The sequence below is a fragment of the Stenella coeruleoalba genome (assembly GCF_951394435.1).
Source record: "Stenella coeruleoalba genome assembly, chromosome: 16".
NCBI classification, from domain to species: domain Eukaryota; kingdom Metazoa; phylum Chordata; class Mammalia; order Artiodactyla; family Delphinidae; genus Stenella; species Stenella coeruleoalba.
The window spans coordinates 48,458,781-48,481,516 of record NC_137162.1 but is presented as its reverse complement, the minus strand read 5'-3'; the positions used below and the strand labels follow the sequence as shown (position 1 = coordinate 48,481,516).

The 22,736-nt window shown below is 58.8% G+C and overlaps 2 protein-coding genes across 9 annotated transcripts in view; both read left to right on the top strand.

The window, feature by feature from the left end:
- Positions 1–2,163: 2,163 nt before the first annotated feature.
- On the top strand, positions 2,164–12,237 carry OPN4 (opsin 4; the record flags this gene model as incomplete). Its single annotated transcript, XM_079900587.1, has 10 exons — positions 2,164–2,307; positions 3,500–3,645; positions 4,721–4,854; positions 5,176–5,379; positions 6,024–6,195; positions 6,638–6,802; positions 7,731–7,838; positions 8,691–8,871; positions 10,017–10,160; positions 11,996–12,237. 10 exons carry the CDS (start codon positions 2,164–2,166, stop codon positions 12,032–12,034), a joined length of 1,437 nt encoding a protein of 478 aa, XP_079756713.1. The 3' UTR covers positions 12,035–12,237.
- Positions 12,238–14,849: 2,612 nt separating this feature from the next.
- The window catches only part of LDB3 (LIM domain binding 3), a 58,028-nt gene continuing 50,141 nt past the window's right edge, over positions 14,850–22,736 (top strand). For 7 of the 8 annotated variants that reach the window (XM_079899700.1, XM_079899695.1, XM_079899694.1 and 4 more), the window contains exon 1: positions 14,852–14,965. In XM_079899700.1, coding sequence (XP_079755826.1) covers positions 14,873–14,965 — 93 coding nt within the window. In that variant the 5' untranslated portion in view covers positions 14,852–14,872. Of the gene's footprint in view, positions 14,966–22,736 lie in introns of all 8 variants that reach the window. The other variant, XM_079899696.1, reaches the window with a different exon arrangement.

The following is a 22,736-nucleotide window of genomic DNA, read 5'->3' as shown; positions in this document are numbered from 1 at the left end:
AACACATTCACTGAGACATTTAATATTCCCCTGGCAACAGCTCCAGGGAGTTTCCCAGGAGTCTCTGGGTAACCAGATAGCCCCAGCCAGCCCCAGGTTGAGGAAATTGATCCCCAGGAGTGGACAGGATGGGAATGGCATTACTGTGCTGCCTGCTAGGCCATGCTGGAGGGCAGAAAGATCGCCTCCCTCCCCAGATGCTGGGTGCTACCACCAGACAACAGAAATGCAGGGCCCGGGGGCTTTTCTTATAAGGACTTTCACGACTTCTCTGCAAAGGACAGGAATTCTGGGGCTCAAGAAACCTGTATGTAAAGTCGGCATTGGGGGTCTGTGGACAGTGTCATGAGGCTGGTTGATCACAGTCCCTCAACAAGTGTGGTTACATACCTGCTGAGGGCCCACTGATCTAACATCAAACATCATACCCCTGCCTCCCGAGCCCCCCCACTGTGCAGATGCCCAGGCCTTCTACGTCACCCCAGGGCAGCTTTCAGGCCTCTCCCTTCCTATGCCCCTAGTACTCCCCTGTGGGTGAGGGACCTGGAAAGCTTTTCCCAACTCCAGCCACGCCAGCAAAGCGTGAAGAGCAGACAGTGAGTCAGTGCAGAGCTGTGGGCAAGGGCTCCGGGTACCACAAGGCACACTGGACATTTTCGGATCTCCCTGGCATGGCGAGTGGGATGGTGTGGGGAATGGGTGTGATCACCTGTAAACTCCTAGACCAGGCTGAGCAGAAGGGTGGCTCAGGCTGGTCCAAGGGAGCTATGGAGACTGGCCAGGCAGAGAGCTGGTACCACTGCCCACCCAGGGCATAGGACATTTCTCCATGAGCAGCCCCTGGGGTGGGGTGAGGAAATTAAAGAGCGAGAACATCCACAGGTGAAGTGGGAGGGCTGACCTCCTGGCCAGTAGTGGGAGTGGAGGGGACCCACACTGTCTACTGGCAACAGTGGCAGGCGGGAGTGGTGTGGAGGAATGACGCATGTGGGCTCCGTAACCCTTCCCTGCTCTGCTCTCTGTCAGAGGGAACCACATCTCTCAAGCCCCCCTACCTCTGGTTTCCAGGTAGGTTTGGCCATTGCAAGGCACCTGAGAAGGACAGGAGATCAGGAGAGTGGTGGGTGTTCATACCTGCTTTCTGCTCACTGTGACACTTCTGCCAGCAGTCGCATCCCCACTCAGCCTCCCGCTCGCACCTGTGAGCGCCCTCTCTCTGTGACACCCTGCTGTGCAGCCCCAGCCCCTGGAATCCCACCCTCCTCCTGCCGTCCTCCCCCAAGAGGTAGGCGTGGCCTGGGGGTCCCCTCCACCTCTCTGATACTCAACTCACGCCAGGCCTGCAGGCCTGGGTGAGCTCCCAGGTCTCTACCAGCTTTGTGGGTTTCTTTTTTTCTTTTTTTTCAATCTTTCAATTTCATTAAAAAGTTTATGATCAAAACCCAACAAACAAAAGATGCCTCGTGATCTGATCTCCCCCCTTGTGTGGTGTATCCTCTTAGCTTCTGCATCTGTGACATGGGGGGACCAGCCTTGGTTCTCGATGGGATGGTCGTGAAGGTGTGATGGGTTATGTGGGCAGACACGAAGGGAAGGCGCCCTGTGGAAAGGCTGAGGGGGGGGGTCTTGGGGGCAGCAGAGGCTGTTCTTGATGAGCTCAGGGAAGAAAGAGAGCCTGGCCAGAGGGGAGGACAAAGTGCAAGGGCCGGAGACTGGCAATCTCTTCTGAAATATACACATACATACGCATTCACATGGACACACACTCTCATACTCACACACACACACGCACACTCACTCGCCCACACATTCACACATGCGTGCTGCCATCATCAGGGACCTGTGTCAGAGGGAGCTGAGGCACCGAGCGATCGGGCATGTACGCCCCCAGCTCCACTACTTAAAGGTGGGGACAGACCCTGTGACTGTGAGTCGCCATAACTGTGACACTCTCTCCTTTGTGCTGCGCTGGGCACAGAGCAGCCACCAGCCCCAAGAACAGCTCCAGGCTGGGTCTACGCCGGACACAGGAGCAGGCAGCCGGTGGACCGTGAAGGGGTGCTGAGGATGGAGGAACGTCGGGAGGCTGGGCACAGCTAATATCCTGAGCTCCCCGTGCCCTTGACTTCTCTGTGGGCTTGAGAAGGGCCACCCCACATCAGGATGAACTCTCCTTCGGGGACCAGAGCCCCACTGGACCCGGCCCAGGAATCCAACGGCATAGCCACCCCAGCTTCCCGCAGCAGGTGGGACAGCTCCTGGAGCAGCACCTCCAGCCTGGACCACCCTCCGCCCGTCAGCCCCACGGTAAGCCTGGGGCGAGCGTGTGCACGCAGAGCCTCCCTCCCGCTCCCTGCTGCTCTTCCTAGGGGCACGCGGGGGACCTTGGGCATGTTACTGAACTTCTCTGAGCCTGTCCTATGCAAAGAGATCAATAGAGGGGAGTGTGGCAAGTTTTCCTTCCTTGTGGAGAGCCTCCAAGGGACAAAAAGGCCAGCCCTGTGGGACAAAGGGCTGGAATGGCACGTCCATTTCTTTCTGAGCGTAGTAGGATGCCCCCCAGAGCCTTCCAGAGAGGAAGGCCTGCCCTGGGCCTCTGGGTTTGTCCCAGCCCAGAGCGAGGTATTTGGTGCCTGCTGTCGCTTCCATCATCCTAGCCAGGGCCCAGGGCCATACCCCAGCAACCCCACCGTTAACTGGGGAGGGACGAGGGACCCTCAAGACCATGGGATGCTGGCCTAAGTTCTGGACAGGATGGGAAGGCTCCAGTAGCTACAGGAGCCAGGGCAGGACAGAAATTAAACCACTCCCTTCCCTGGCAAGGAGCTGGGGTGGGAGGAGTCTTTAAAGCCTTTTGTACTGGACTCATAGGAGCAGGACCTCCCTACAGTGACCTAGGAGGCCTGAATTTTCTTTTTAAAAGACTATTCTTTTTCTCACTCTCACACCAGGTGTCAAAGTCAGCCCTACCCAGTTATATAGTGGGAGAGTACAACCTCCTTCTCTGAGGCTGGGAAGGATGTGGGACTCCTGAGAAGAGGGGCTCCACCCCACTCTACCTCCCCAGAGTGAAAGGGGACTGGAATACCATTGCTGGCTGTCTCGGGCACTTGGGATGGGGCCCATACAGAGGAGAGGAATGCACCCAGGACATGGCTCTGCCTTCTCCCCAAGGAAAGATAAAGTCACTCCAGCCATGTCCCTGCTTGCCAAACATGTGTCTGTCTGTCCTACCAGCCTCCAAAGGTGATCTGAGCACACTTCTAGAAGACTTTTGCATCTGGGCCATGGTATAGGAGCTTGGGCTCCACTTTAGGAGACCGGTGTTTCCATTCCAGCTCAGCCACTTGCTAGCTGTGTGGGCAAACGGCTTTGCCGCTCTGAGCCTGCCCGCCTGCAGCGTTTTTTACCTGCCCCATTGGGAACCCTAACTCTTCTTCTCAGGACTATTTGAAGGTGATGGAGTCATGGGATGCCCTTGTTTCTCTGCTCTTCACAGGCAGCCAGGGCTCAGGCTGCTGCCTGGGTCCCCTTTCCCACGGTCGACGTTCCAGACTCCGCCCACTACGCCCTGGGCACGGTGATCCTGCTGGTGGGGCTCACAGGGATGCTGGGAAATCTGACGGTCATCTATACCTTCTGCAGGTGCCTGGTTGGCAGGATGGGGGCCTGGGCACTGAGGGCAGCCAGCCACGCAGAGACAGGGCAGAACACAGGGTGGAAATTCTGGTGCCAGCTCTGCCAGGGCACTGTTGAGTCTGGGTGGGGAGGCCAGGGCCAATGGTCTCAGGCTCAGGCCTCCATCTTCAAACCCAGGAAAGGGGCCCAAATGTAATCCAGGGCAGCTTGAATGGCACATTCAATTGGGCCCAGGCACACCGTCTGTGTAGGGTGTGTGTCCCTATGACACACACGTCTCTGCCTCTTCTGCCCTGCTCTCGGCTCACCTCCAACACCTGTCCCAGTGGGCACCTTCCCTCTGCCTCAAAGAGCAGCCCTGGTACCAGGGTCCTGAGTCCTCAAGCCCTTCAGCAACCAGCCCTGGCCGCCACCCTTGGCTTCCTTCCCTACCTGCCCCACTCACCGCCTGAATGGCTGAGACGGGCACGTGGAGAAGTAAACTCCTGGCTCTACAACCTGTTAGCTGAAACGACTTGAGCAGGTTACTTATCTTCTTTGAGTCCACTTTTCTTGTCTGCAAAATGAAGTTGTGATTTACTTCATGGAGTCAATGTGATGATTAAGTAGGTTTTTATATGTGCGGTGCCCAGCAAACGAGTGAATCCTGGCTGTGTCACTTACTGAGTCTTGTGACCGCAAGCCACTTCACAGGTGGGAGCTCAGGGTTCTTATCTGCAACATGAAATGGGGTGAGGGGGTAGATGTGAAGACGGATGATTATGGGAGATGAGGTTTGTGAAAGTACCTGGCCTGTGGGCACCATCGTCAACTCCTCTCGCCTTTGCCAGCCCCGAAGGTGAGGACTGCAGGAACACTGGAGAAGGGGAACAGGAGAGACATGAGTTGCTGCCTTGAAGGGTTTCACTTCTTAGCCCACAATGCCAGGCCCCAGAGCTGTTCGGCTGGTACTTGCCGGGCAGCGGGATGGGCCTGTGGGCCAGCAGCTCGTGCCTGTGTGCAAGCATACACGTGTGTGCACGTGTGTTTGAGGGAAGCTCCCCAGCAGAAGCGCCTCCTGACAGTTTCTGACCCCTCACAGGAGCAGAGGGCTCAGGACTCCCGCCAACATGTTCATCATCAACCTCGCAGTCAGCGACTTCCTCATGTCCTTCACCCAGGCCCCCGTCTTCTTCGTCAGCAGCGTCTATAAGCAGTGGCTCTTTGGAGAGACAGGTAGACACTTGGGACTCCCTTTTGCTGGAGGGAGGAGGAGGGTTGGGACAGGGGATGTCCACGGTGGAGGGTGGCCCAGATGCGAAGGTGATGTGCTCTTCCTGGGCAAAGAGTGGGTAGTCACCCTCAGTCTCATGAGTTAGCAAGAGGTTTCCGTGAGCCTCTGTCAGATGCATGTAGGCGGCGTGGAGAGGAACTAGGCCTGCTTTCCTTGAGAGGCGAGCGTATGAGCTGAGTACATGCAATCCACAGACCCTCCTTCCCCTGGGGTATCTGATGGGCTCCCTGCCAAGGACTGAGGTCAGGCAGCTGTGCCCACAGGCTGTGAATTCTATGCCTTCTGTGGGGCTGTCTTTGGCATCACCTCCATGATTACCCTGACGGCCATCGCCCTGGACCGCTACCTGGTGATCACACGCCCACTGGCCACCGTCGGGATGGTGTCCAAGAGGCGGGCGGCGCTTGTTCTGCTGGGCGTCTGGCTCTATGCCCTGGCTTGGAGTCTGCCGCCCTTCTTTGGCTGGAGTAAGTGGGCTCAGGGAATCAGGGGAAGGGAAGATAGGCTGGGAGGGGTACGTTCAAGGGGCAGGTAGGTGGACTTGGGTTGACCAGCTGGCAGGAGGGGCCGAGGGACTGCTTAAGTCTCAGAGCAAATGGACATTCAGGGGGCATGGCTAGCAGCAGGGGGAACTGAGGCTGTACCGTCAACAATCAGAGGATAACCTGGGCTCCCATCCCCAGATACAGAGGGGAAGACCACGTGGTTCCTGGCTGGCGGGAAGTGTCAGGTGCATCTGATGCTGAGTTTGCAATGAGTCAGACAGGCAGGAGTTGGGGTGTGAGGCCTCAGCAGGTAGGAGGGTCAGCAGCAAGGCACCCGCCCTTCTGAGGCAGGACCAGGAAGCTGGCTGAAGTCTTGGGGGAGTCTATGATGAGGTCTCTCTTCCAAACTGGCAAGATTTGGCAGCAGTGGACTTTGCCAGCTGTCTCCTGCTAGAACCAGCTTGGAAAGCTGCCCTCCACGTGCCCCGGCTTCCTCACTCCACTGGGCAGGGCTGGGGCCGGGGCCAGTGTCTGAGAAGCTCAGACCCCACATCCAAAGCCCCTGCTGGATGAGGAGCCTAAGTCAGCGCTGCCCTGCAGGCTGAGCACCCGCCCCTGGTTCCCAGGTGCCTATGTGCCCGAGGGGCTGCTGACCTCTTGCTCCTGGGACTACGTGAGCTTCACGCCATCGGTCCGCGCCTACACCATGCTGCTCTTCTGCTTTGTGTTCTTCCTCCCCCTGCTCGTCATCATCTACTGCTACATCTTCATCTTCAAGGCCATCCGGGAGACGGGCCAGTAAGAGCTGGGCGTGAAGGAGGGGCTCCATGGGATGGGGGCTGTGCCCCTTGGCCAGGGCTGCCCGTGACTCACATCTGTACCCACACCCCAGGGCACTCCCAGCCCCAGATGGGCAAAGACCAGCTCACTACATGTGCTGATGGGATGGGGTGCCGAAAGGCCAGTACAACCTGGGTGCTTAGAAGAGTCTCAGGAGACACGGTCTTCTGAAGCGTGGGCCTTCAGCCTTGGTCAGCGGGCATGGGGGAAAGAGAAGACACGACAGGTAGAAGTGCAGGGAGGCAGCTTAGGCTGGATATATTGGGGAACTTTCTGGGAGTCAGGGCTGCCTGCACTGGAAGGGATGGCCGGGTCCAAGAAGGCTCCCTGATAGCAGCCATGACCCTGGCACTCACTGCAACCCGAGTGGGCTCAGACCCAGACTCTGCATGCTTCCTAGAGCTCTCCAGACTTTCGGGGCCAGCGAGGGTGGTGGTGAGTGCCCCTGGCAACGGCAGCGTCTGCAGAACGAGTGGAAAATGGCCAAGATCGAGCTGTTGGTCATCCTTCTCTTCGTGCTCTCCTGGGCCCCCTACTCCACTGTAGCCCTGATGGGCTTTGCTGGGTGAGGGGCCGGGGCAGGGGCTGGAAGGGTGGGAGAAGGGTAAGGGGACCCTGGGGCAGCCTCTCCCTCCCCAGCCCAAGCCCAAGCCAGCCGTCCTCACACCCTAGGTCCAGCCTCACAGGCTTATTCTCCCCCTGCTATGAGATGCCCCACGGGAGCCAGGCCTGTCTCATTCCTGGAGGCACTAGGAGACATGCTGGGGGAGTTCTGGGCCACACTGGGTTTGGTTTGAGGGCCTGCAACGGCTGCCAGGTCCTGCAAGATCCCTTGGGAATATGCAACTTTGCCTGAGGTTCTGGTTTCCTCTTCACCCAGACTGTGGGCACACAGCCAGGGTGCTACTCACCTCCCGCCCTCTAGTCCTTTGTGGCTAGAGTCTGCGGACTTTGCTACCTGCAGCAGCGTGGAGCCAGGCCAGACTTCAGGAGCACTTTGAGACAGTGAGAACTATGAGTCCTTGCAGGTGCTTGGGTATGAGACCTTCTCCTTGTGCAGGAACAGCCTGGTCCCCTCTGGGGCCCTCCTGTGCCGTTACTCTCAAGGAGCCAGGGTCGCAGCAGGCATCAGGGTTCGGCGGGGCATGGGGAGAGCTGGGCAGAGGTCCAGAGTCTTTGGGGGTGGGGAGGGTTTACTGTCAGCAGCACAGGCTCCAAGGGACAGTGGGACCTGGCGAAACCCCTAGCCTGGCACATCTTCTCAGCACCCCTCCCTCCAGTGCTCCCTGGGTTCCCACTCCCCTCAGATCAGGATTCTCCCTGGCATTGCAGTCCCTCCCCCGGGGATGACTTGGTCATGCTGGTTGGGACCAGGCTGGGCTGTGCCCTGGCAGGGCTTTTTTGGCCTGGAGAAGGTTCCTGAGAGGGCTGGTGGGTTGTGGAGTCCCCAGGGAGGGCCAGCTGGCAGAGGAACCACAGCTTCTCTGTCCTAGGTACGCACATGTCCTGACGCCCTACATGAACTCGGTGCCAGCTGTCATCGCCAAGGCCTCTGCCATCTACAACCCCATCATTTATGCCATCACCCACCCCAAGTACAGGTGTGGCCCTCTGCCAGAACCCAGCCCCAGATACCCAGTCCCACCCTCATGGGCATAGAGGGCCTGGGCCTATAAATGGGGGCAGAGGCCAGCCATCTTTCCTGTCCCTTGTGTACATGCATTGGGTGGGGAACTAACAGCTGAGAGCAGCCAGTGACACTGGATGGGATCTGGAGCGGGTGTGATCCTCTCTGCTGTCCCAGCTTCCTAGGAGGCTCAGCTTGGAGGGACATCAGAGTTCCCTGGGCAGTGTCCAATACTAACTGGGATTTTCAGAGCTGAGGCCAAAAGGCAGCCAGGATGGCCGATCAGCAGTGCTGCTTGCTACAAAGAGAGGCCCCCAGACAGAGGCAGCCTGGAGAGATCACAGCAGGGAGAGCTCCACTGCACTTCGGGGGCCCCGGCAGAGGCCTGGGGCTTGTTCTGGCCCACAGTGCTCTCTGCTGACAGAATCCCAGCACAGCTGACCTCTTCCACGAGGGGGCCTTCAGTGCTTCCTTTTGCCTGGTGGTGTCAGTAACTCAGCACCCCGCTGAGGCCAGCTGTAGGCCTTAGCCCATCCAGCTCAGAGGCGGCTCAGGAAGGCTCTTGGTCCCCATTTGCAGAAATGTGGCTTAGGTCAGCCACTCGAGAACTGAAAGCAAGCATCTGGCTGAACCTGCCACCCTAAGGCTCTCCCTCCCTGCCCACGGACCCAGTGTCTGTCTGCCCATCCTCATAACCCCAATGTCTTTACGTCCCCAATTCCCCAGAGGCTCTTTGTCCACTCCCATTAGCCCAGTATCAGTCTATCCATCCACCCCCATCTCCTCAAGTCTGTCTGTCCAGCCCCCTAACCTGCTGTCCTTGCAGAATGGCCATCGCCCAGCACCTGCCCTGCCTCGGGGTGCTGCTGGGCGTGTCAGGCCAGCGCACTGGCCTGTACACCAGCTACCGCTTCACCCACCGCTCCACACTGAGCAGCCAGGCCTCAGACCTCAGCTGGATCACTGGACGGAGGCGCCAGGTGTCCCTGGGCTCTGAGAGTGAGGTGGTAAGGAGGCTGGGCTCTCACTGACTGGCACCTCGCCATCCTTTCCTCTGGGCGGGGCTGCCTCTGAGACTCAGGGACCCTCAGGAACCTGGGACGCTGGCAGGAAGAGCCCCTCACCCCCCCCACACGGCCTTCCCACACACCATCGTCCCTGCCAGACAGGGGCACTGGGATCAGAGAGGCAACATGTTGGCCCAAGGTCACCCAGCAGCAGGGCCAGGACGAAACATGGGTCTTCCAACTCCAGGCCACCTCTTTTCCATGCCAGTGCTATCCCAGGGCCTTAGAGCCTCAGACTGAAAAGACTAGCATTTCTGACCCTAGATGGGCCTCTAGAGAGACAGGCAGGAGCTAGCTCAGGACCCTTCATCCTCAGCATTAAGCGCCCTCCTCCTGGAGCTCACGGGATACAGTGGAAGGAGCACTGGCTCTGGAGTCGGGGGACCTATGTTCAAGCCTGAGTTCAAGTCCTTACTGTGTGAGTTTGTGCAGGTCACTCACCCTCTCTGAGCCTCTTTGTCCTCCTCTGAAAGGGAAAATCATCATGTCCACATCTAAGACTAGATGGGGTGCCCATGGATGCTGCCCCCACCACTGTGGTCAGCCATGGGAGCTACCAGTCTTCCAGCCCCTACTTGGGGCCTGGAGCTCTGATGCCCCCTGATGTCACCAGGAGAGTTCCCTATAACCCGAGCCCCTGTCCCCAGCTCCTCCATCATTGTGCCTACAGGGCCCACTCTGGGCCTCACCAAGTGCTTCCACTTACCTCCTCCCACTGCCCCCATCCCTGAGGGTCTCAGTGGAGGGGCTGAGGGAGGAGCTGCCAGAGGACCCATCCCTGAACTAATGTAGTAAACATCAAGGAGTGAATCTTATCCATTAAGAGGCCCTAGATCCTCATGAAGACATACCCATCCTACATGCTTAAGAAAGCACACCAGCACACACACCCCCACACACACATCCCAGCACATGCACGCACAGTTTGCAAGGGTTTGGTGACCAGCAACCCTGTAAACAGTATTGTGGGCTTCACCCCAGTGAATAAGTATAGAGAGGATGGAGAAAGGCCTGGTCAGGGAGGGGGCAGAAGCAGGGATGCAGAATGTCCCCCTCACCTCACAGGGACTCTCCCACTCCCCCAGGGCTGGACAGACACGGAGGTAACAGCTGCTTGGGGGACTGCCCAGCAAATGAGCGGATGGTCCCCCTGCAGTCAGGGCCTGGAGGATGTGGAAGCCAAGGCCCCTCCCAAGTCCCAGGGACAGAAAGCAGAGGCTTCCGGAAAGGTAACTGGGCCCGGCACCTGCCAATCTATAAAAGGGCGGGGATAAGGAGCAAGTAGCCCAGGGAGCGGCCAGGAAAGGGGAGCAGGCCCAATGCCCGCTGGGAATCACCCGCTCCCTGCACCTCCCAGCTTTCCCTTGCTCACCTGGGGGTCCTGGGTGTCTCCATGACTCCAAGGTGTTCTAAGCAGGCCTGAGTGTGACTGTGCCCGAGAGTGTCTGTGTGTGTTTGTGTGACCTTGACTGTGCATGTACACAGCAGGTGGTGGTGGCTCTACCGCACTACGATGAATGTACGTCATGTATGTAAATGTGTGTGACCATGTGCCTGGCACACACATTCTGTCCCTGTGGCACCGTGGGGCATGGGATTGAGTGTGCCCCAATGTGTCTGCTCTAAGCTGTGCATGTGACCAAGTGTGGGTGGCACGTACCTCTCTGTGTTTGGAAACTGGGTGTACCTGGGGGTGTGGGGCTGCAATCGGTGTATGTGCTCACTGCGAATGCCCTGAGATTAGGGTATCGCCCAGAATACTTGTGGCTATTAAAAGAAGGCCAGCTGTCAGCCCAAGTGCCTATGGAACGGAATGTTGATGGTGATTAGAGAAGGCTGTATTCTGGAACGCTGGAAACGCCGTGCGCACAGGTCCTGAGGCTGCCCTGCCCCTCTGCTGACAGCTCCCCACCCTGCCCCTCCACTCACACCCACACCACACCCCCAGCTCCTGCCTTCCTTCCCCCAGGCTGCTCCCCTGCCTGTCCCAGAGAGGGGGAGCCCTGGGCTGCTCCCTGCAGTTGTGGGGCCCCTGCCTCTTCCAGCGTTCCCACCCCAGGGAGCACCACTCCCCAGGTGCCCCAGCCCTGAGCCCGGGAACTGTTCATGACCACAGAGGCCAGGGCAGAGGCCGGCAGCGTCCCCCAGGCTGGCCGGGCAATGATGAAAGGCACTGTGCCTCTCCTGGAGAGAATACCGGGCTGGGGTGGGGCGCCGGGCAGAGAGGCACAGCACATCAGCCGTCACCTAACGCGTGTGATAAGCACTGCCAACGAGGTATCAGCACACAGGGTGCTGAGAGCAGAGGCAAGTCCCCAAGGGCTCCCAGGAAAGGTGGAGGTAAAGCAGGGATTGCCAGGCAGGATGGGGCCGAGGAGCTGGGATTGGGCGGTTCAGGCTGAGGAAACAGCCTGTACAAACATAGCAGGGTGTCCCGGGACAGAATGTCTCTCTGTGACCCCAGGGGCAGACAAGGGGCTCTGGGAGCTGGCGGTGGGGATGGAGGAGGGAAGGGGGCAGGAGGTGGTAGGAGCCATGGGGAGGCCCACTAGGTGCTGTCATGAGGGGTCTCCAGTCACGAGTCTGGGGGACAGGGAGCCCTTGGAGGGCTTCGCGGGGCACTGAGGGGCTTGGTCAACTTAGCAGATTAGCCGGGCCTCCCCGCAGTGGCTGCGGAAGGACAGGTTGAGTGGAATGGGCCGGCAGAGAGAAGATGGGAGGAAGTCGATAGGACAGGCAAGGAATGAGGCATTTAAGACCGCAGGGAGAGAGGAGACGCCGGAGCATGTGGAAGAGGACTACAGGGAAGGGGGGAATCGGATGGTGGGGGTGAGGAGAGCTCAGTCCCGACCCCAGGAGTCCGAGAGCCTGGGGACATCCCAGAGGGACGGCCTGAAGGTGGCCTCGGACATCGCCTGGAGAAGGCCCAGCCCCCAGCCAGGACGAAACCTGGCCACACAACGCCCCTCTGTTACGCGGTGCCCCTAAACACAGAGGGTCCCTGGGAGACTACTCCCAGTGGGATACTCCTTGAGCTAAACAAATGTCTGCTGTTTGCTTTCAGACCAAAGGGCTGCTCCCCAGCCTGGACCCCAGGATGTAGGGTGCCCATCAGTTTGTCTTTCTGGGACATGCCCATGTCTCCTGGGACATGTCCAACCCCTTCACCTCCCCCTCACACACACACAGACCCAGGATTACCCTGTGGGCCTGCGGGCTTTGGAAGTGGCCCTGTCACCCAAGCTGTGCTGGATTCGCGGCCCTGTAACTGCAAAACTCCTGCTCTGCAAAGTGGTCTGCACCCACTTCTCAGCTCAAGAGCCTGTGCCCCAGGCTCAGCCTGAAGAGTGGGCACCTAGGCCCTCTCGCGGCCCGGAACACAGACCTTCCCTCGCTGGAACCCGTTACTCACCTCTGGCTTTCCCCCCAGAGTGCTATTTCCACCGTGGACCACCCTCTTCTGCACATGTGCATTCTCGGGCACGCTCTCCTGTGTGTACATATTTGCACGCGCACCAAGTGCACGAGTGCACTCACTGCACCTGTGGATTGTTTCAAATCAGTGTCTAATTCACCCCAGGGTGTGTGGCTCTGGCAGGATGTAGAAAAATAAAAAGCGGAGAAGGTCTCCGACAAGCACAGTCTCGACCTATTGGTGCCACCGTGGGAGAGAGACCCAAGGCCTGGCCTCTGATGCCGACAGCAGCCTCTCTTCCTCCTCTCCCTCTGTCCCCCACCTCGTGACTTTCACTCCTAAAACCCCATCTCAAACTGCAGGGAGCAGAGTGGAGGAGGGGCAAAGACCAGCCTTGCCCCCATCCCTACTCCCCGATGAGCTGCTGTTACTGGGAAGCAGCTCACGCCCGGCTTGTGAGTACCAGCTGCTCTCTGGCTGGCTTTGGATCTCCCAGGGGAGGCAGATGGAGGGAGGCTGGCCTTCCCCTTTAAGAGCATCCTTCTTGCTACCCCTCCCTTTCGCCGGAGGCAGCATCAGGCATCAGGCGGGGGCTTGAGTCCAGAGAAAGAGCCTGCAGCTCCAGGTACGGCCTAGCCCAGGGTTCCCCATCCCTGTGCAGGATCAGCTCCTTCCTTTCCCCACACTGGTCATGCACTGCTGCTGGATCCTCACCGGCCTGGCAGGGCAAACACCCTCCTCCCCTGGGGAGGAGATAAAGCTGGAGTCAGGGATGGATGGGGTGGGGCCTGGGGGAGGGGCAGGGGATGGGATGGGGGAGGTCAGGGTGCTGGCCATGAGCTGCTGGCCTCCTGGGCCAGACCTAGGCAGGCAGGACAGCTGGGCTGCATGACACAGGGCAGAGGAGGTGGTGAAGTGGGGGAAAGAACACGGGTCCCTCCCTGGCTTTTCCACTCGATATTTCTGTGACCTTGGGCAAGTTACCAAACGCCCCTGTGAAGTGGGGATTCCTTCTTGTCATGCATGTTGTATGTGCTAGGCCCAGAGTTTGAGGTGGGGTGTTGGCAGCTGGGAAATTTCTCACACCCAGGCCAGTACTGAGTCCTCAGGGCCCAGCTCAGGCCAGAGCCCTCCAGGAGGGCAGAGAACAGAGGGCCCAGTTGCCTTCCCTGAGCCTCAGTTTCCTGAGCAGTGTGGGCCTTGATCTACCCCCAGACCACACAGAGCCTGAGGTCTCCTCTGAGAAAGGGCTTCTGGAGGTATCTTGGCTCAAAGACCACAGTGGCAGGAGTCCCGAGGGGCCTAGGCCCCCATCCAGAACATACTGTCTCTGGGTTATGGACTGACCACAACACACACATTTTCCCCTCCCGGCCCCTTCTGGCCCCTTGTCCCAGCAGCTGAGCAAATGGCCTCTCCTCCTCTCCTCCCTGCCCCCCGCCATTCCGGTGCAAAGGGCACGGGGGCCTGGCATGCAACGCTGGCAGCTGGAGCTTTCCATGCTGCTGTCAAGTTTTCAGAGCACAAATGAGACAGGAGAGCCAGGAATAACTGCTGGGCCCCAGAGGGTCTGGAGGGTGGGGGCCTGCCCCAGACCTGCTTTCAGACCCTGCACTGAGGGTGCAAGCAGGGGGCCCCCACTGCCAGCTTTGGGTATCAGGAGGTGCCTGCCACCACCGGCAGCCCGTTATCTGGCACGAGTCCCCATAGGAATGAGCTCAGACTCCAGTATGGCTTGGGTCTACTACCTGTGTGACCTTGGGGAAGTTACTTAACCTCTCTGAGCGGGACAAGTGGCAGCCTCTCAGGATCTGAGGAGATGATGGTGTGGAGGGTCCAGAGCTGAGCTTGGCCATGCCCAGAGCTGCTGCTATTATGATGATTGTTTTTATGGTTGGACAACTCTGGGCCCTGATGTTGTCCCTTATCTTGGGCCACCATGAGGATAAGAGGCAACTTCAGGGTCCTCACCAGAGAACACAGGGCAGCAAAGACCCAAGTCACAAAGCCCCTGGCCAAGGGAGCTCAGCCACGGTCTTCTGGGCAAGGGGGTGGGTACAGCCAGGCAGAGAGGGCAGCTGGGCAGTCTGGGCTCTCCAGAGGGTGGAGGGAGCAAGGAGAGGAGAGCAGGGGGGCAGAGCATTATCACTACCCTGGCCAGGCCCCTCTTCTGCCCCCTGGGGGGTGCTGGGTGCCGGACACCCCTCCCCAGGGGCTATATTAGCCTTGTGAGTCACAGTGGACCCGCTGGGAGGCCGAGGGCGGGCGGGCACAGTGTAGGGTTACAGTCCATTTATGGGAGCAGCAGAGGGCAGATATCAGTGTCGATGGCATTCGTTCCCAGCTATTCTTAGGAGCCTCTCAGGAGCTGCACACAGCCCGGCCAGGCAGAAAGGGACGGAGCAGGCAAGGCCGGGGGGTCGGGGGCAGGGGCCGAGGTACGGGCTGGGGAGGCAGGGTGCGTGAGGGTCCTCTCACTCTACTCTTCTCCCTTCATCCGCAGAGGCCGCCGCTGTCAGCACCGGCATGTCTTACAGCGTGACCCTGACCGGGCCTGGGCCCTGGGGCTTCCGTCTGCAGGGGGGCAAGGACTTCAACATGCCACTCACCATATCCCGGGTGAGTGTGCACGGCCCACAGCCTAGAACCCACAGGGGCGGGGCATGCTCAAAGGAGGGTGTGTGCGTCCATCCCTCCATCTGTCTGTCCTCCCTGAGGCTCTTGGAAAGCAGAGCACGCTTTCCTGGTCTGGGGGTGGGACTGGACCCAACTGGATACTGCCGGCCACAGGCCCCTGGTCTTGGCCACAGCTGTTGCCCACCCTCGCTGACTGGCCTATTATGAGTATGAAACATGGGCAAGCGGCTGGTGTTTTGAGCAGAGAAAGAAATGCCAAGTTTGCAGGCCAGGCAGGCAGGTGGACAGAAAGTACAGGGCCTTCCTAAGCCTTTCTCCGGGAGGGTGGGCTCAGGGTACCCCCCAAGCCTGGAAGAGGGCAGCTGCTTTGGGGAAAGAGCACTCCTAGCATGGAGAGGTCAGGTGACAGGCGGGCAGACGGTTAGATGTACAGACTGCTGACCTCGGCTGCCCTGCTATCAGGGCTCGGAGCTGGGCTGGGCTGGTAACCGGTCTCCTGCATCCACTCCATCCCAGACCTGAGATAACAGTCGCCTTCTAACCCCGCCTTCCCGGGGCTGCTGTGGGACCTCACACTGGCTGGCTTCGCGGAGCTGGGCCTTCCTCGCTTGCTGGAGGTCCTAGCCATTCACCTACAGCTGCTCTGCCTGCCCGTCTCAAGTCTGGTTCGCCATGCTCACCTGGGGAAATGGCCTGTGTGTTCTGCAGTGTCTGTGATCAGGGAATGGCACTGCCTGAGGGGAAGGTCACAGATCTTTGGAGATTGTCTGAGTAACTCTATTGCCCAGCTGGAGACACTGAAGTACAGAGAAGCAAGAAGCTAGATCTGCTTGAGAGGAAGCGGTCTGTGAGAAGGGACTTTGTTTTAAACACTGCTGTGTCCCTGGCACCTAGACCAGTACCTAGGACATAGTAGGTGCTCAGGCAACACTTATCAAGTAAAGGGAAGTCCAGCAGAGGGGCGCTGAAGGCCCCAAGGCTCAGGGTGGACTGTGAAAGGTGCCAGGGCAATCACAACCCCTGCCTGGGGGGGTCTGCTGAGACTGAGCCCCAGCAGTGCTGGCGTGGGCACAAGGGGGCAGGCTGAGGCCCCAGGCTGTCACTGGAGGGTGATGGATGGGCAGGGGTGTCTGGGTCACTGCTCACCTGGAGACAGGGAGACAGTTTCTTCTCCAGGGCATGGAGCCTTGCCTTGGGCCTGAGGGAGGGACGGGGAGGGTGGTGGGGAGGCACTGAGGTGGGCAGCCAGGGAAGGCCTGAAAGGTGCTTGGCAGAGGGGGCAGGGAGCCAATGTCCCCACTGGAGGCACAGTCCTGGCTATGCAACCAAATGTGGACACTTGGGGGGACCCTAAGATGGAAAGCTCCACTCAGGGGTGTTATGGGAGCCTCACGACAGCCTCACAACTCCTCTGGGGTGCTGGCCTGGCTCTAGTCCAGGGAGAAGGCCTTGGCCGCCATCCTGCGGGAGGTCTGGCTTATTCCAACCTGCGTCTCCAGACCCACTGCCCTGGAGACCCCACGGTCCCATATTAGAAGGGCACCCAGAGACTTACACACTCAGTCTGATGATATGGTGACACAGGGGCATTTGAGCCCCAGCAGACACACCCCCTCTGCCCCCAGGACCCTGCACAGCTCCCCACACCCCTGGTTACAGGTCTCCTCCCTGTACAAGGCAGGACCCTCCACCGTCACTCTCATGGGTCCACCAGCTTCCCACGCCTGGGACTGAGCCTAGATCTCCCCCAGCCCCACTATCCTCAAGGCCTCCACCTGGTGGAAATTAGCCTCCTGGCTCAGTGGCACCCAGGATAGCCGATGACCTCATCCGGGGTCTATGCGCCACCTGGCCCCAGCCGGCCCAGGGCTTAAATTGCAGCACAGAGGCCGTAAGCTGGACAGACAGCAGGAAGAATGTCCTCACTGTAGGCAGGGGGTGTATTGGGATGTACTAGAGCCAACGACTAGGGGGGACTTTTAAAAATAGAACCCGCAGCTCAGGCAGGGCATCAGGGGATGGGTCTCTCAGTTCCCTTCAGAGGCGTGCCCCCAAATCACTGAGGCCATGGAACCAGCTGGACTGGGTGCTGGGGCCTTCCCAGGGCTTGGAGCTTCTTGATGAGTCCTCCGGTGTGCTGCTGATGCCCTGGGCTCGGGCGTCCCAGGCTCAGCGTTGCTGGCCAGGCAGGCCTCGGGGCACTAGCCCTGCCCTCCCAACAGGGCTGTGGTATTTCCTGCTGGGGCGCTCCAGGTCCTTCTGCACCAGGAACTTCTCCCCTAAGGGGCTGCAAGGCCAGAGCTCCCTGGAAGAATCCTATTTCCACTGCAGCCCTGATCTGCTTCCCACAGAGGGCCAGTAGATGTCCTGGCCTGAGTCTTTGCGACACGGCAGTAGTGACGTATTGTGGTGGGGGGACTCGCAAAGGCGGGGCCGGCTCGTTCTCAGCAGGGGCCGGCACCCCTGGGCACACGCACTGTAACCCTGAGGCAGGTGGTCAGGCAGGCAGGTCTGGGATTGGCATCTCACTTCAGAGCCGGGCAAACTGAGGCTCCAACTTGCTCATGCGCTCCTGTGACCTTGGTAACCCCATGCCTGCTTCCTCACCCTCTGGCTAGGGGCTAGTAGGAAAGCACTGCGTGGGGCCGTCCCCTGTGTGCTGCAGCTCCTCCTGTAAGAAGGCTGGCCACATGCAGCCTGGGTGGTAGCCCCTGTACCCACCCCACCCTGCCCACCAGCCCTACAGAATCAACCTTGGGGCAGTAACAGCCCCTCGAGTCCTCCCTTCGGTGGGTCTCAGCCTGAGGACCCACAGAGAAATGAGTTCAGGAGGGAGACTCGGAGGGTGGAGGGGAAATGCCTTTATTTATCTTGGACAGGTGTGGCTGGGCCTGCAACATGAGCTGCCCTCCCATCCCCACCCTCCCCCAATCCCAGCCAGTCCTCCAGGAAGTGGGGAAGGGGTGGGAGCAGCCAAGAGGGAACAGTTCCAAAGGCCCAGCCCCCACCCCTGTCGGGGCAGCTAGGCCTGAGGCCAGGGCCACGGTCTGGGGCCTTGCCTCTTGGCGCACGAGTTGCAGCCCTTGATTTTATGGCAGCGACGTATGCTTTTGTTTGGCTCTGGTACTCACAGCTGTGTCACCTTAGAAAAGTCAGTTCACCTGCTCAGCCTCAGTTTTCTCATCTGTAAAATGGGAATGGTACGTCGGTAAAAGTACACGTGAGAGTTCTTTCTAATGTGCACTTATGAAAATACACCTATTTTTCCACATGGGCTGCTTGTGAGGATGGGGGAGTGGTGGAACTGAGCCTGGCCCCGGGGGGGTCCTGCCTTTCTGCTCCAAGGCCTCCGCTCCTTACGGCCTTACCCACAGGCCCAGCAGGCTCACCTCTGCCCCTTTGCTGTTCTCGGTTCCAGTATTTGTCAGACTCTCCTGGCTATGGTGGCGACACAGAGGACAGAGGGTCCCCGAGAGGGGAAGGGGGACAGGCTGAGATTTTTCTGGGGCAGCTGCACTGGTGATTCCTGGAATTTTGAGGCCATGGTGCTGTTTCTTGGGCAGCGCCTAGCAGTGCTGACAGCAAGTGCTGTTTATAGCCATGCTGAAGGTCAGGCAAGCCTCTGGAGGGCTGCTGCGGGGCTGGCTCCCAAATGAACGAATGGGGAAGATAACCAGACAGTGGCCCACCGCTGGGGAATACATCCTTAGAGGTTCCCAGGCCAGGCCCTCTCCCAGCATGCTGCTTCTCCCTGGTGCACAGAGCTGTTCCTGACCCCGGGAGGCCCCTGAAGTGAGTGGGCATGAGGCTGGCTGGGTCCTGGGGAGAGGGCCTTCTGAGGTCCTGGGCCGGGACATAGGACAAGAGCAACTTCACTGGCAGGCCCCTGGGGGGCTCCTCGGGCTGAAGACGTTGTGAGACGGCAGCAAGTGCGAGGAGGGCAGGGCTTCCTGGGTGATGTCTGCTGGGCCTGCTGGGGCAGCTGTCCTGCCTGGGAGATATCTCCCCAGTTCCCTGAATCTCCCTCTTGTCCAGGGGCTAGCCATGATTGAAAGGCCCCCACCCAGGGCCCTTCCATTCCCAAACACAGCTTCTCCACCCCTTTGAAGCCAGGATCCACCTCTTCCCAGGAACCATTCTAAGTGGCATGAAGCAGACTTTGCCATCCAGGACCTAGAACTGGGGGACAAGAGGAGAAGAAAGAGACTCAGAAGGCCAGGGAAGGGTGTGGTCAGCTAGAGAGGGGGCCAGTGACCCCTGGCTTTGGCACAGGGAAGTCATTGGTATGTGGAGTGGTGGGGGCCAACGTCAGATGGCTGATGTGAGAGGGATGGGAGACTGTAGAGGCCAGACCTGCTGGTCACTTCTTGGAAATGCCTGGTGGTGAAGAAAGGGAGAGAAACATGGCAGGAGCCAGCTGGAGCAGCTAAGGCTTTTTTTTCCAAGACAACTTTTTGAGAGCAGTTTTAGGCTCACTGCAACGTTGAGAGGAAGATAAAAGGGATTTCTCATAACCCCTCTGCCCCCATGCATGCACAGCCTCCCGCATCACCAACGTCCCCCTCCAGAGTGTACATTTGTTATAACTGATGAAACTACACTGGCCACCATTACTACCCAGAGCCCATAGCTTACATTAGCGTTCATGCTTGGTGTGTACGTTCTATGGTTTTGAACCAATGTATTATGACGTGTATCCACCATTATAGTATCACAGAGAGCATTTTCACCGCCCTAAAAGTCCTCTGTGTAAGGAGAGGCTTTTTGAGCACAGATAAGACTCTGGCTTTCTTATCAGCCAGGGTGGGGTTGGAGAGAGGGGCCATGGGAAGACAGAAGCTTCCAGTGAGAGGGCAAGGGACGGAGCAAGGCCCCAGGGGAGGCCAGATGGGAAGGGAACAGAGCATGGCATGACAGTAATTTAATCACACAATGTAAAATGCACTTAGGGCTCCCTGGAAATCCCCTGGGATGTCAGCCTGGGAAGGTCAGGAGGAGATGCTGGAAGCTGCACAGTCCACAGCACCCACTGCCTGCCCTTGGCTCCCATCCCTTGCCGCACCTACACTGGCAGGTCTAGAGGGAAAGGAAGTCAGGGACCTGTCTGCCTTTAAGCACTAGGAGTGATGGCCGGGACCTTCTGCGGAGCCCAGTGGCCCCCTCTGCTGCCAGGGAGCCGGGGAAATGGGAGCCAAGGGCATGGGTGTGCCTGAGCCCCAGCCAGTGCCTTGCTTCCCTGGGACCCTGGACAGAACTTCTCTCCCCTCCAGCTGATGCTCAGGCCCCTCTAGGGACAGGACGCTGGCTCAGGGCTGATCGGTCAGGGCTGGCCCTTCGCACACCACCCGCTGCCAGCCCCCGACCTTGTGTCCTCTGGAGGCAGGGGCTGCAGCCTCGCAGACTCCAACCCCTGGCACCTCCCAGGGGAAGGGGTCAGGGACAGCACTGGCACCTCCTCGGTTGGGAGCTTCCCTGAAATTGTCTCAGCTCTGCACTCTCTTTGTATAATGCCCTATTTAGTGATGAAATCCTCTCCACAATCCCGGGAGAAAGGCATCATGGCTGTCTTTACGCAGAGGTCCTGGAGGCTGGCACTGCAACCTCAGGTCTGGCTCAGACTACAGTCCATGGTCTTTGCTCTACTGCTTCCCCCCAAGGCACCCGAAGGTCACGGGGGCCACAGCTGCTGCCTGGCACCGGCTATCCCTGTGCCCCCTCTGGGGTGCCCGAAACCATGGCCCAGCAAGGAGGGTGGGCTAGGTGGCAATCTTGGCCCCCAAACACCTAGAGCCTGCCTTAGGGGCTTCCGAGACAGGACCTCGGTCCTGGAGCTCTGCCCATGGCTGGGTTCCCTGTGGAGAGGTGGCTGGTGACTAGAAAAGGTGAAAAGTGAAATGGGAATGAAACAATCATTACAAAGAATTTTTCAAATGCTACAGAGGGGCTAGAAAGACTTTAAAGAAAAGAAAAAGAAATCCTCCAAGGATTTAGGAGCTTTGGGTCTTTTCTGGGACAAGGAAAGCAGAGGGAGGGGGCTAGGGAGTCAGACAAGAGGTACATGGGTACCTCACACCTGGACTGCACTCTTCACAAGCGCTGGGCTCTGGGCAAGTGTTCAAGGGTGGCCACACCCTTCTGCCACGCAGGCTGCTCCTGCAGAGCGAGGAGGGATCTGACGGCCCTTGGCCAGAGCTGAGGGGCAACTTCTTAGAGTCCCTGCCTCCTTCTCTAGGGAGACCTGGGCAGAACTAGCAGAGCACCTCTCTACAAGAGGATTATAGCATCCTCCACCCCACCAGCCCGAGGGGTCTTGAACCCTGCTCAGGGCAGCCAAAGGTCAGGCCAGCTGAGCCCTGACGAGCACACACAGGTGCAAGGAGAGGCGCCAGGGGCAGGCTGGAGCCAGCCTGGTGGCAAATTCCTCAGGGGGTTTGGCTGTTGACCAAGCCTGGGGGAGCCTGGGCTCTTCCCTGGGCAAAGGATCAGCTCAGTCTATACCTGAGGGTGAAGGGGAGCCGGCCAGGGCCAGGCAAGGGGAAGGTGGGAGCCCTGTGGGAAGGTATGATGTTAGCTAACCCATGCCTGAGGGAGAAATAAGTCCTCGAGGCAGCCTGGAAGGGAGGGCATTCCAGATGGCCCCGTGGTTTGCCCTAGCTGGTCTGGCCCCAGCCTCTCTTGGATGTCATTCTGGTGTCCTTGTTCACACTTAACCCATGATCTCCTGGACACAGCTCTGGTCACCTCTGCAGGCATGAGGCCCTCCACTCTGTCTGGGGTCTGTGGCTGTCCTGCCTGGGAGGTCCCTGCTGCAGGCTGATGGCCCCCTTCTCTGTGGATGCTTAGAAGCATCTGGGGGAGCCCTGGGTCAGGGAGCCCTGGCATGGGGGTGTCCTGCTGTGGGGAAGCCCTGTGGGCAGTCCACTAAGACAGCAGAGGCCTGGCGCAATTCACCCTGAATGGGAGCATCCTGGCGTCTGCACTTTCTCTGAAATGCTTCAAACATAATATGGACTGATGGATGGAGAGAGGGATGGACACTTGACCAGCAGTTTGAGTGAAATGCTACAGTAGAACCTCGGTGGTGGGTATTCGGGTGCTCCCCGTAGAATTAGTTCTGCCTTACTGTGTTTGAAGGTATCTATAATAAAATACCCGAAGAGCAGAGGCCTGAACATGAAGCTAGAAGGTGTAGGGAAAGGTGATTTTCTTGCAGGACAGGCCTGGCTGGGCAACTCAGTTTGCCCTCAGGAGTCCCCTCTCAGCCTAGAAAATGTTTTGCTTTTCTTTGTTGTTGTTTTTTACCCTTTGCTTAACCGCTTAAATCAAAGGAAACAACACACTCCTGTCACTAGTAGAGGCTCTGTACGGCCATTGATTTGGGGATAAAGGCGACGTGTGTTTTGAGATGGCCCGAGCGCTTCCACGATGCCCCTACGGGAGCCTGGAGAGTAGGCAGGACTTGGCAAACCGGACAATGTGGCTTCCTGACAATCAAGGCATTTGTTTCTCTATTGTCCTGGCCTCATCCCAGCAGATTCCAGGGGCGGTGGGGAGGCTGCTCAGGGCACAAGGTGGCCAGTGTTTAAGAAGGTACCACAGTTCCTGGGTCTGAAATGGCGGGTCAACGGCAACTGGCAAGAGTTCTCCTGGTCTTGCTATAATCACTGGGTTAACACACATGGTTCCTGGCCCACCCTGTAGAGCCTGTCTGGGAATGGGCTGAAGGCTGGCGACTGCAGGGCTCTGGTTACGA